The sequence below is a fragment of the Zonotrichia leucophrys genome, chromosome 10 (assembly GCF_028769735.1).
Source record: "Zonotrichia leucophrys gambelii isolate GWCS_2022_RI chromosome 10, RI_Zleu_2.0, whole genome shotgun sequence".
NCBI lineage: Eukaryota > Metazoa > Chordata > Aves > Passeriformes > Passerellidae > Zonotrichia > Zonotrichia leucophrys.
The window spans coordinates 12512792-12524856 of NC_088180.1; the positions used below are offsets into that span (position 1 = coordinate 12512792).

The following is a 12065-nucleotide window of genomic DNA, read 5'->3' on the forward strand; positions in this document are numbered from 1 at the left end:
CAAACTTTGAAGCAGGCTGGTGCCCTTTGTCCCTCTGTCTGAAGGGCAGTGGCTGACCCCAGCACCAGCTGGAGGCAGCCCAGCATACTCATGTGCCTCTGCACCCAGCCAGCCAGGCAGGCACAGCCCCGGGCTGGGAGCAGACTCTGGGCTCTTTGGGAAGCAAAGGGGCATTTTATTTCCATCTGTGGCTTTCCCGTGCCCCAGGGAAGCCTCCCACCCCACACAGGAGCAGTGCAGCCACAAGCAGGGAGCCATGGAGCCGTGTTGGGTGCTCACCTCCATGTGCTGAATGGGAGTGCTGGGCAGCTGTGGGCATTGTGAGCCACATGCCAAGGGACACACGGCACCCTGGACCTCTCATCTTCACTGATCTCCCTGATTAATGCCTTGTCCTCAGGCATTTGTCCTCTTTCCACTACACTGTCCTCATCTCATCAGTGTGGCTCATCTGTAGTCAAAAACCAAAGCTTGGTATGGTCCCATACAGGTGGTGTGGTCTTCGTTTCAATCAGTACCAGAAATGGATTTTTTAACAATGGTGTGAGTCCTCAGTGTGCCTCCTGTGCACTGAGGCCATGGGAGAGCAGCATTTTAGTGAGGGCACTGCTGGCTGGTCAAGGAGGGCAGCTGTGAATCCACATTTGGGGAACCATGTCTTGTTTTGGTCCCACCATCACAGAGACATCTTGAATAGTCACTTTGAAGATCACTGAGAGAGCATTCAGGGGCGTGGAACACAGGCTGCACCAGCACTGAATGGGGTACAAAGTCTGCTCAGAGGTGCACAAAGCAAAAATAGGAGATGTCAGGTACAACAAAGAAAATTCCAGCTGGACATTAGGAAAAAATAGTTTAACCATTAGTACGGTTAGCACAGGAACTGGGCCCCAGAGAGAGAGGAATCCTCTCACTGAAAGTTTTTAAAACTGCACAAGATCAAGAGCAGCCTGATCTGGCTTTGACAACAGCCCTGCTTTGGGCAAGAGTTGAACGAGGTTATCTTCACTTCCAAACTGATCTTTTTCTCCATCTATCCCAAATGCCTAAAGCTTTCCTAATGCAGTGTCTGCCCTGACCCTCAGCTAGAGCCTCCTCACCAAAAGCCTCATGAATCATCTTAGAAATTGCAGACCTGCCCAAACCAGATTGCTTCAAGCAGAACATGTCCCCCACATCTGCCTTCTGCTCCTTGTGCTCAGTAAACTCTCCTGGGGAGAAACCTTGTTCTTGATCTCTGTTAGGTTTCCCAGCAGGATCATACCCTGGTCCATCAGGAGGCACAGCAGGGCTTACAGAAACACAGGAAGGTTTTAAACCCTTAGGAAACCCTGACTCTTCACCTTCTCCCTGTCTGTCCATGACCTGCTGCTGTCAAGGTGGTGAGGTCCCAGGGCAGCTCCTTCTCCTCTTGTGTGGAAGGAGAGGTGTTAAACCCTGGAACGTTCCAGCCGTGCTGCAGCTGACGCACTCTGCAGGGAAGGCAGCAAAGGGGATTTTCTGCCGTCATCTGCTCCCAATTACGGTGGTTTCAGGGAGCTCCTTGGCCCGTTTCCACCCCGATCCCTCAGCTCCCGAGCCCACGCAATGGGAGGTGGGGCCTGGTGGTGGTGGTAGTGGCCAGGGCACGGTGCCTCACCCTCACAGCACCAGGCTGAGGGGACACTGCAGACACCACTCTCTGCTGCTGCTCTGCTGGGGACAGGCTGGCCCTCGGTGAGTAGTCTGTGCCCGCTGGGTGCTCCAGGACAGCTTCAGTGGGACCAGCAGGGATCACCCATTCTCTCTAGATGTCCAGAATTTCATCTGCTGCTAAGAAAAAGGGGTCTGCGCTGGGGCTGGAGCTGTTTTCACAAGGATGAGTGTTGGCATTGTGAGCAGCAGATATGAATGAGGGGGATGCTGACCTCAGCTGGACATCTCACCACAACCCTACCCAGCACTCTTCTGTCTGCTCCTGTCCTGCCTTCCTATCCCTCCTCAGCCAGAGTCTATTCTCATGCACATCTGTCAGCATCCTGGCTGCTCTGAGTTTACTTTTCCAGCATACTTTATCCTGCCCTTACCATAACTTCTCTAAACTACATGCCTCTCAACTAATATTTTTGGTCTTTGGTTGTTAAGGCACACGAGCAGGGCAGGGCTGCATGGAGGCTTTGGTTTTACAGTTTAACTGGTAAAAAGTCAAATGTTGGGCAATGCCACGTCCATTGCACCCACGGGAGGAGTGTGTCAGCCCAGCTGCTGTGCTTGGGGGATGCAGGAGTGAGGGGGAGCCCAAGCCCAGCCCTGCTTTCAGGTAGAGTCTGAGGTTCCCAACTTTGCTTTGCAGGTGGGTGCGCCACAATGACGGTGAAGAAGACTCAGGCTCTGCAGGATGGAAGTGCCAAGGTGGGTGCAGGGAAAGGGAGACAGAAAAGGGCACAGATGTGCCAGGGGGGCCAGGTAGTGTGTGCTCACGGTGCTGGATGAATACCAGCCACACCTCTCTGTCTCACATGTCCCGTGTTCTCTTTATATGGATCTTTACCTGCAGTAGTATGGAACATCATCAAAGGGAAAGGACAAACCTTTTTTCTTGCTTGAAATTAAATAGTTCAGATTCAAAATTGTTAACCTTGAGCTGATGCAAGCACTAAGTGATAGCTGCCTATTGTGCCAGACAGTCCTTCATCCTTGCCCCATTTAGTCCCCAGATCTCCAGCATGGAGGTTTCCAGAGGGTGGAAAGCCAGAGGGAGCATCTAAATAGTTGGGCTTGTGTGACCGTGTTCACAGGAGTTTTTGGATGAGGGAAGAGATGAGGATCTGACTCCATGTTTCAGAAGGCTTGATTTATTATGTTATGATATATATTGCATTAAAACTATGCTAAAAGAATAGAAGAAAGGATTTCATCAGAAAGCTAGCTAAGAATAGAAAAAGAAAGAATTGTAACAAAGGTTTGTGTCTTGGACAGAAAGTCCAAGCCAGCTGGGCTGTGATTGGCCATTAATTACAAACATCCAACATGGACTAATCAAATATCCACCTGTTGCATTCTACAGCAGCAGATAACCATTGTTTACATTTTGTTCCTGAGGCCTCTCAGCTTCTCAGGAGGAAAAATCCTAAGGAAAGGATTTTTCATAAAGGATGTCTGCGACAGGCTTGGGATAGTGGAGGAGTGGAGACTGATCCCCTCAGACACTGCCTGCAGAGTCCCTGCTCCCTCAGTGGCAGCAGCCAGCCTATTGTCCTAATTCAGCACACCTGGCAGACCCTCAGTTGGGCTAGAGAAATACCCTCCTCGTCCTCCCGTGCAAGCCAAAGTGTGAGTCCTCAGTGTGCCTCCTGTGCATTGAGGCCGTGGAAGAGCAGCATTCTAGTGAGGGCACTGCTGGCGGGTCAAGGAGGGAAATTGTTCCTCTATAAAGCATTGATCCTCTCCAAAGCACTGATCCTGTACAAAGCAGTGATCTCTGCTCACTGCAACGCACCGAGAGCCAGCGGTGTGCGGACAGCGGGGCACTCCTCAGGGAATTGGGGCGCTCCTCAGGGCATTGCTGCTGGCTCACCCATACCCACCCCCCACGCAGGAGAACGTGCTGCAGAGGGTGCTGCAGCTGCCCGTGGTGAGCTCGACGTGCCAGACGCTGCAGCGCAAGTACAGCAGCACCAAGGAGTCACACCCGCTGATGGCCTCGGTGTGCGAGGTGTACGAGCGGGGCGTGCAGGGCGCCGGCGCCCTGGCCATGTGGGGCATGGAGCCCGTGGTGCGCCGCCTGGAGCCGCAGTGTGAGTCTGTCTGCCAAGGGGGACATGGCAGGGGGGCACAGCAGGTGGGGCAGTGCTGGCACAAGCACAGGCCTGGCACAGCCATGGGGTTTTCTTACCGTGCTTTTGCCAAAGCAGTCGCTGTGGCCAACAACCTGGCTTGCCGGGGCTTGGACCATCTAGAGGAGAAGATCCCTGCTCTGCAGTACCCTGTTGACAAGGTAAGTCACAGGCAGGACTGTCACTCTTGCACTGAGAATGACATTGGAACAGGCAGTATTGTAGAAAGAGCAAAGAAGGCTTCATTCAAGAGAACCACACAGTTTTTATAGAGTGATACAATACATTCTATTAGATTGGCCAGTTAACGAAAACACCTTTCTCATACACCATCCTTGAGAAGAACAGAAAGACAAAAGTAGAAAAACACCACCTGCAGATTGTTTATACTTAACAAGTTATCACATCCTTACAACTCCCTAAAAATTCTCATAAGCCGCTGTGAGAAACGCTTGCTGTTTCTCTCTCTCTGTCCCATAGCATCCACACAGGACAGTCTGGGACACCCCAGCCCCTCTGAAAAGCCCAGAGTACATCTTCTCTAGTCTTGTTTCTGGATGGTGACAGGCTGCTGGCTGGGAAACAAGGCAGCATCTCCAAGTGAGAGCTCCTCCAAAGACCTCTGCAACCTAAACGATGGTTGGGGCTCCCAAATATAAGTCACCAATGTCCTGTGTCCCATCCCTGCCAGCTACCTCCAGCCCACGTTGGAGACAACAGTTAAGCCCCTCTTGGAGCTGTTTACTGGCATGGACATGACTGGGGTCCCTGCAGTCCCTCTGGCTGTCCTATACCACCCCAAGCACACCAGAGGGGCTGTTCTCCATCTCTCTGCCCACAGCTCGCATCTGAACTGAAGGACACCATCTCCTGCCCCCTCCAAAGTGCCAAAAGCACCATTGGCAGCTCCATGGATAAGATCATCGAGCTGGCGGCAGAGGGCTATGAGGCCACCAAGAGCACAGTGGAAACAACAGCCAAGTACACAAGGAAGAACTCAGTGACCCAGATGGCAGCTGCAGGGGTCGACACAGCCCTGGGAGGGCTGGAGAAGCTGATGGAATACCTGCTGCCTGAGGAGGATGAAGAAGCAGGTAGTCCTGATGCCCAAATCCCCTCTGAGGGAGTCTGGTGACAACTGGCTGGGTGGCTCCTCAGTTGTGGGGTGCATGGGGCAGGAGGCAGCCCCTGGATTTTGGCATAAGGCTGCCTAGGAGGGTTGTCCCACCAGAATGTAACCACTCTTCTGCCTGTACTCTTCTACCTTTAGATAAGAAGCCCAAAAAGAAACATCTGTCAACACCAAAGGTGTCCCAGCAGCAGCCCAGTACTACCACCAGCACTCCCAGCACTCCCAGTGCTACCAGGGCTCCCAGCACTCCCAGTGCTCCCAGGGCTCCCAGTGCTCCCAGGGCATACAGCGCATGCAGCACTCCCAGTGCTCCCAGCACTCCCAGTGCTCCCAGTGCTCCCAGCACCCTGGGCCGGATTGGCGCTTTGGTCAGCACCGTGTCCCACCGCGCTTACCAGCAAACCACCCAGAGCCTGCAGCGGGCCAAAACCAAGGGGCAGGAGCTGGCCTCCTGGATCCCCATCCTGGTGAGTGCCAGGACCCACCTGCTGGGTTCCTGCTACCCCATCTCCTCTTTTGAGCTGATTTTGCTTCCAGACAGGACATTTCAGGCTCCTTGGAGCAAATCTGAGCAGAGTTCACTTCCCCTGCTCAGCAGGACAAGCTGGAGCTGGCGGTTCCTGCGTGATGTTCACACATAACCATGTACCACATTAGTGGGACGAGTTATTTTTAGCAGGTTCCCAGCATGTAATTGTTGATTTATGGCCTTGCAATAACATCCTTCCTAAAGCAAAAAGCCCCTGCAGAGACCCAGAGGGAATGGGGAGAAGGAGGTGTTTTTCCTACCCTGTGCTGTAGTGGGAACAACTTCCCTGGCCTGTGCCAAAATCCCAGCTCTCCCATCTGCCCTCAGGGTTTCTTCCCAGATGCACAAATGAACTCCCTGTGTACCTCAGGCTAAAAGGACGGAGTGGGACCGGCCAGCCCCCTCTGAGTGGTGCCTTTTTGCTCCCCTGGCAGGGAAGCCTGGCCAAGCCGAGTGCCCCTGCAGCCCCCCAGCCCCGCAGTGACGGGCAGGGCTGGCTGACCCGGCGCCACAGCAAGGCACCCGAGCAGAAGCAGGAGAAGGCAGGCAAGAAAGACACCAACCATGCCAAGGTATGGAGAAAAGCAGAGTAGTGAGCTGGGAATGCTCCAAAGCATCCTCCTACCCATGGACCATGGAGGATGTTCCCCCGTACATTTGGGGCCCCTATCCCTGCTCAATCCTGAAATGCAGCTTGGAGGATGCAAGAGGAGGGGGGGAGTGAGACAGTCCCCTTCCCTTTCCCCAAAGCTGGGAGCTGTGGGCAGCCTCTATGCCAGGCAAAATCACCCTGGCTTGTATGTTCAAAACTGCTTTGGAGCTGTGGGATGCCAGCACTGAACTCCCTGCTGAACCTCTGAACACCCCTGAAAATGCCCTGCCGTGGTGCCTGCAGGGAGGGGCGGTCTGAGCCGGTGGGGCTGGGAACAGCTCCTGCATGGCTCCGCTGGGAGCTGGGGACGGGAAGCAGCAGGTTGGGGTCAGTGCCCTTTGCCTCGGCCTGCAGCGGAAGCGCAGCCCCGAGCAGAGGGTCCCTGGGGCCCCGAGTGGGGGGAGCTGGCAGGGACAGGGAGAGACCCTGCTGCAAAGGGCTGCGGTGGCTTTTGCACAGCAGCCAGCTGAAATCTCTCAGGCTTAGAGCTGCAAAGGGGATGGGGAAACCAGGACCACCCCTGTCCTGTCCTGCTGGCGGTGGGGCAGCCCCAGGAGCTGAGCTGGTTTCTCTGGGCAGGCAGGACAGGACCCTGGGCTCGTGGGCAGCGTGGCTCACAACCTACAGAGCGCCTGCGCCTCCGGCATCTCCAGCGTGAAGAAGGTGCCGGCCGTGGCCTGGGATGCGGCAGAGGGCTTGATCCTCTTCACGCCCCGCAGGCTGTCCAGGGCCATGGAGACTGTGGATGCTCTCGGGGGGACCCTCGTCAGTGCCCCTAAGCATCTGCTGGGCACCCTGTACAGCTATGTGCCGGTGAGTTTGCCCCTAGCCAGGCCCTGTCCATCTCCTGCAAAGCCCATTTTGCTCAATCTCCTGCCATGGGCACCCCACAGCTGCAGGAAATGTCAGACTGAGGAGATGCCATGAAGACACCTCAGTCCCACCCTCCTCTTGAGCATCCCCAAAGCCATGACAGTGAGTCCCTCAATAGAACAAATGGGTCACACAGTGGTGACACCTTCACACAGTTCATGCCCAAGCCAAGGTGTGACCACATTCCTGGGAAGTTGAAATTTCAGACTGAGACCCTGTTCTTTCTCCTTTACCTCAGCCTGTTGCTCCCCTGGGAGCATTTCTCCACCACAGCAGCTCAAGGACTGCAAGTCACCCACTCCTCTCCACTCTGGGGGCAAACTGGCTTCTCCTGAGGCTCTCCCAGTTTAAGGGGGGCTGTGCAGCACAGGGGGAGCAGGGCTGGCAGGTGGCTCCACCTGGCTGGGTGCTCACCCCATCTCTCAGCTTCGCAGGCAGTCGGTGAAGGAAGAAGAAGCATCCAGGGCCAGCAAGACCAACGCGGAGAAGAAAGAGAAGAAGGAGAAGGAGGAGGAGGAGGAGACCAAGCCCGCTGCCCCCTCCAGCGAGGAGAAATCGCAGCTGAGGAGTGACTGGCGGCTGTACCGTGGCCATCACCCCCTGTCCTTCCTGGGGCTCGAGGACCCCCTGTTCCTGCGGCACGGCTACTACCGCAGCCCTGCCCTGGAGCCCGAGTACCCGTTCCCAAGGAAATCTGCCTTCACCCCCTACAACAGGCGGGTCAGCGAGGGCTCCTACCGCTTCAGCCCTGAGTCCATGTACAGCCGGGCCTACTATGGCAGCCTCTACAGCCCTGTCTACAAGAAGGACTGAGCCAGAGGCGGGACAAGCACATCCCAGCCCCTCTCCAATCCCCTCAGCACGCTTTGCTGGGCCCCTCCAGCTTCCCACACACACCCCTGTTCCAGGACAGGAGCTCAAAGTGGTAGACAGGCCATGGGACAGCTTATTCTGGAGTGCATCAAGGATGGGGGAATAAAGGCAAACAAAAGCCCTGCTGCCAGAAGGAGAAGGTAGGGGAAGGTGGAACTAGAAAGGTGAAGGAGATGTGGAAAGAGCCATCACCCACGGCTGGCACTGGACTACCTTGGACCCTGCTCAGCAGACAGGGTGAACTTATATTGGTTACACATTGAGAGAGACAGAGGGGAGGATGGCAAAGCTGTCAAACATCACCATAGCAAACCTGTTTCCCCATCCTTCCTCCCTCCATCCCCCCTTGCAGGGCACATCCCTAGGCACAGATTGCTCCTCCATGGAGGGGCTGAAGATCCCCACCACCCAGCAGGATTCATGAGTGAGAAAGCCCTGGGCAATGCTCTCCCAGCTGGTGGTGGGATGGATGGTGGGGTCAGGAAAAAGAACAGGTGGAGCTCCTGGAGCCCCTCTCCCACAGGATCACCTGGCTTCCCACAACACCTTGTTGCATCTGCTGCAATAATAAACCTGCAATAATAAACCACCTGCCACTCACCCCATCTGCTCAGCTTCTTTGTGGCAGTGAGACACCAAGCCAAGGGAACACAGTGGGGTGAGTGCCCCAACTCAGGGCCAAGGGAGTGGGTGCAGGAAACATCCTGTTACATTCCCTGTGGGTAGATGCCCACAGAGTGGGTGCTCATGCCCAGCACGGTACGTGTCTCTTCCCATGCCCCAAGTACAAATTCACAGCTCCAAGGAGCCGGGGCTTCCTGCCAAAGACAATTTATTGCATTTCCAGAAGAACACAGCAGAGAAATCAGTGTCCCTACAGCACGCACAAACCCTCTCCCAATACACTGCTTTCCCAGGGCACAAAGAGAAGGGTTTGGGAGAGGCAGGGAAAAGCCTCCCAGCAGCACAGGGGTCAGCGAGCCCCTTTCCCCAGCTCCTTTCCTCCCCGGGGACAGGCAGCCCTGCAGAAGGAGCAGCTTGGGAAGGCTCATGGTGCAATTCCCATGCTGGGAACGAGCCCCGCGCCTGGCTTTTCCCAGGCACAGCCTGTACCGCGCCCGCCCGCACAAGGGAAACAAACGGCTGGGATGGCTGAAAGGCTGTGGGGGAGAGAGAGGGCTGTGAGCACGGCTGTTCAAAAGCACGGCAAGGGGGATGGGAGGCACCATTCCTCATAAAATTCCCCAGGATCGCTGGTGCCCTGGGCTCTGATACACATGTGGGAACTATCACTGCCTCCCCAGTGGGGAAAGCACCACCTCTCCAGCTCATGGGTGCTCCAGGGTTACTGAAGAGGACCCTGATGAGGGTAAAACAGGAATAAGGGTCCCAGAGTAGGAGTGGAGAGACAGGGAGTCGTGTGCTGTAGAAGAGCAGAATGTTCTCCCTAATTGCTGACAGCCTGGGCAGCTCCTGCTGCAGGAGCTGGGGATACTGCCTGGAGCTTTGGCAAAATCCCCCCGTGGTTTCCAGTGTTGGAGGATGGAAGGAGAAAGCAGGAGGCACCTAAAGAGCTGGAACAGCAAAGAGATGAGACTGTCCCACGGCAGAGCCAAGAGTAACCCAGTCCTCGGCTGCACTGGCTGTGCATGGCACTGACCCTGACACGAGGAGGACAGCAAGGAACCCGTCATACTTATGGAAAGACACACCCCATGTCTATGGGCACCCAGCAGGGAGGCCTGGCCCAGCTGGGCAGCACAGAGAGCAGCAGCAGCCCTGCAGGAGCTCAGAGGGAGTCCGTTCGCTTTCGGGCAAACACAGCCGACATGGTCTTGACGATGCCCCGGATGCCTGTGCCCTTCTTCAGGGCCAGCTTGGTGTCTGGGATGAGCTTGGCCAGTCCGTGGAAGACCATGAGGGCCCCGTGATAAGCCTCAGCTGCAGAGACCTCGTAGAAACCGCAGTCTAAGGAGAGGGCCAGGAGCCGGCCCTCCTCGCTGGACACCTCCCGCTGGTGGTGCAGGTCCCGCTTGTTGCCCACAATGACAATGGGCACCTTCTCCTGGCTCTGCCCCTCCTTGGCAGCCTTGATGAACTGCACTTTGAGGGGCAGGATGTTGAAGCTGGCACGGTCACAGATACTGTAGACCAGGACAAAGCTGTCTGCCCACTGGATTCGCTTCTCCTCCGAGGAGCCATCCTCTGCCTGCTCCTGTGGAGAAAGAGAAAAGGAAGGGTTGTTTTATTGGGATCCCTCCCTCCAGGCCTGCCTGATAGAAGAGGGCAATCCTGAGCCTGCCAGGACAGAGAACAGCAAAAGGGCAGAGAGGAAGAGGAGTACCAAGGAGGGCAGTGCAGCACCTGGCTAGCAGAACTAACCAAGGGGGGATGATTCAGTTTTCAGCATCACACCCTAATCCTAACCCTCACCCAGCTGCCAAGTACTGCAGGCTGTAGGTGATAACAGTGTGGGACCTCAGAGCAGCACCTCTATTTCTTTACCACAGTCCTGTATTTCCATCAGTGCTTCAGCTCCAGTGTTCTCAGCCAGAGGGCCATGGGCTATGGTAACTATTGCTACCCTGCCAGCAGCATTGCTGTCCTATACTTGGCAGCTGAGAAGAGTTCAGTCACTTATGAACCCTCTGATTTAAAAGCCTTGCTCAACTGGACCTCCCAGCCTGTGGTTCCCCATAGGTAATTTCCAGTAAAGGGTTTTTTTGCCCCTGGGGTAGAAATGGGTGATAGGAGTGGAGCTCTCTCACCTGGGAATTGGGGACGTCCCAGATGTGTAAGAGAATCTCTCGGCCATCCACAGTCAGGTTGTGGCTGTAGATGAATTCTGTGCCCCCAAAAAGAAAAAAAAATCGTCATCTTCATGGTGCCACCAGCTGCCACCCTGGACCTTTTGCACCCCAGAGAAGCAGCTCTGGAGCAAAGAGACGGGTCACTGAACAAATACAACACTGAGCCCCTAGGAGCAGGCAGATGCTCTGGAGAAAAGCAGGAGAGGATGGGCTGCAATGAAATCCCACAGCAGGGCTGTCTCTGTACCCAGTCCCTGCTGGGAACTGGCCTGGCCTGGCACTCACCCATGTCCCCGTACTCTCCAATAAAGCGCCGGGTCAGGAAACGCACGGTCAGAGCTGCAGACAGAAGGACAGGAATCATCAGAATAGCCCAAAACCTGGAGGATTCTCCCTTCTAAATCCAGAGCAGAGTCAGGCACTATGCCCTTGTAAACTCCTACAAGCAGCAACGACCTCTGAGTTTCCCCAGCCACCAGCAGGTCTGTGAGTGCAGCAGAGGCACAGCACGAACCAAAGCATCTGCACGAGCCGGAGCATCAGCAAACTGCAGCTCAGTGCAAAATACCTTCCCCTGTCATTGCCCGGCTGGCTACAAGGTTGTGCTCAGCTTCCCCACCTTGAACCACAGCAGCACTCCAGGGCTCAGCCCCCTCTCACCAATTCACTCCATGGGCTGCTCCCTGCCACTGTTCTCCAAACACTGATGCAGTTTCCAGCCTGCTACAGCTCACGGGTCAGCTCTCACCTGATTTCCCTACGTTGTCTGCTCCCATGACAAGGACGTTCGCTTCCATCTTCAGGGCTGCGGGGCCAGGCACCTCCATGAGGGCAGGGTGGTCGGGGGTGAAGCTGGTGCTGCGGCGCAGGGGGAGCCGGAGCCCCATGCCGAGCGTGGCCGAGCCCCTCGCACGGTCCCAGCCGTGTGTCCAGCCCGGCTCGGCACAGCCGGCAGCCCAGCGCTTCCCACGGCACCCGGGGGACCCGCCAGGCCCATACCCCTCCCCGCAGCCGCAGGGGCGGTGCGCAGGGAACTGCAGGCAGCCGGATGAAAAACTTTGTCATCGCTCGGAGTGTCCTGAACATACGTCAGTGGCTGAGCCGGCCGTGCCAGCCCCCAGCGCGGCGGGCGGCCGGGAAGCACCAGCTGTCGGCACCAGCTGCTCGCAAACCGCATCCCAGGAGGGACCCACGCCCCCACCCCAAAGTATTCTGTGCCTCGGCAGGGCCACGCAGCCCCTTGTCCCTTCCGCACGGTCATCGTGGCAATGTCACCCGGGAGTGCGGGAGTGTCACCGCTGCTGGGCTGGATGAAACGGCTGATGAGAGACCTGAGTCCCTTGTGGCTGGCGGAGCATCTCATGGGCGGCGGAACTTTGTT

The 12065-nt window shown here is 56.1% G+C and overlaps 1 protein-coding gene and 1 pseudogene across 1 annotated transcript; one reads left to right on the forward strand and one right to left on the reverse strand.

Moving 5' to 3' along the window:
- Nucleotides 1–1666: 1666 nt before the first annotated feature.
- PLIN1 (perilipin 1) lies at nucleotides 1667–8455 on the forward strand. Its single transcript, XM_064722199.1, has 9 exons — nucleotides 1667–1716; nucleotides 2333–2391; nucleotides 3578–3776; nucleotides 3894–3976; nucleotides 4657–4909; nucleotides 5086–5414; nucleotides 5911–6048; nucleotides 6708–6941; nucleotides 7428–8455. Exons 2-9 carry the CDS (start codon nucleotides 2347–2349, stop codon nucleotides 7812–7814), a joined length of 1668 nt encoding a protein of 555 aa, XP_064578269.1. The 5' UTR covers nucleotides 1667–1716; nucleotides 2333–2346; the 3' UTR covers nucleotides 7815–8455.
- Nucleotides 8456–8698: 243 nt separating this feature from the next.
- Nucleotides 8699–12047, reverse strand: LOC135452180 (GTP-binding protein REM 1-like; annotated as a pseudogene).
- Between the last annotated feature and the right edge of the window lie 18 nt (nucleotides 12048–12065).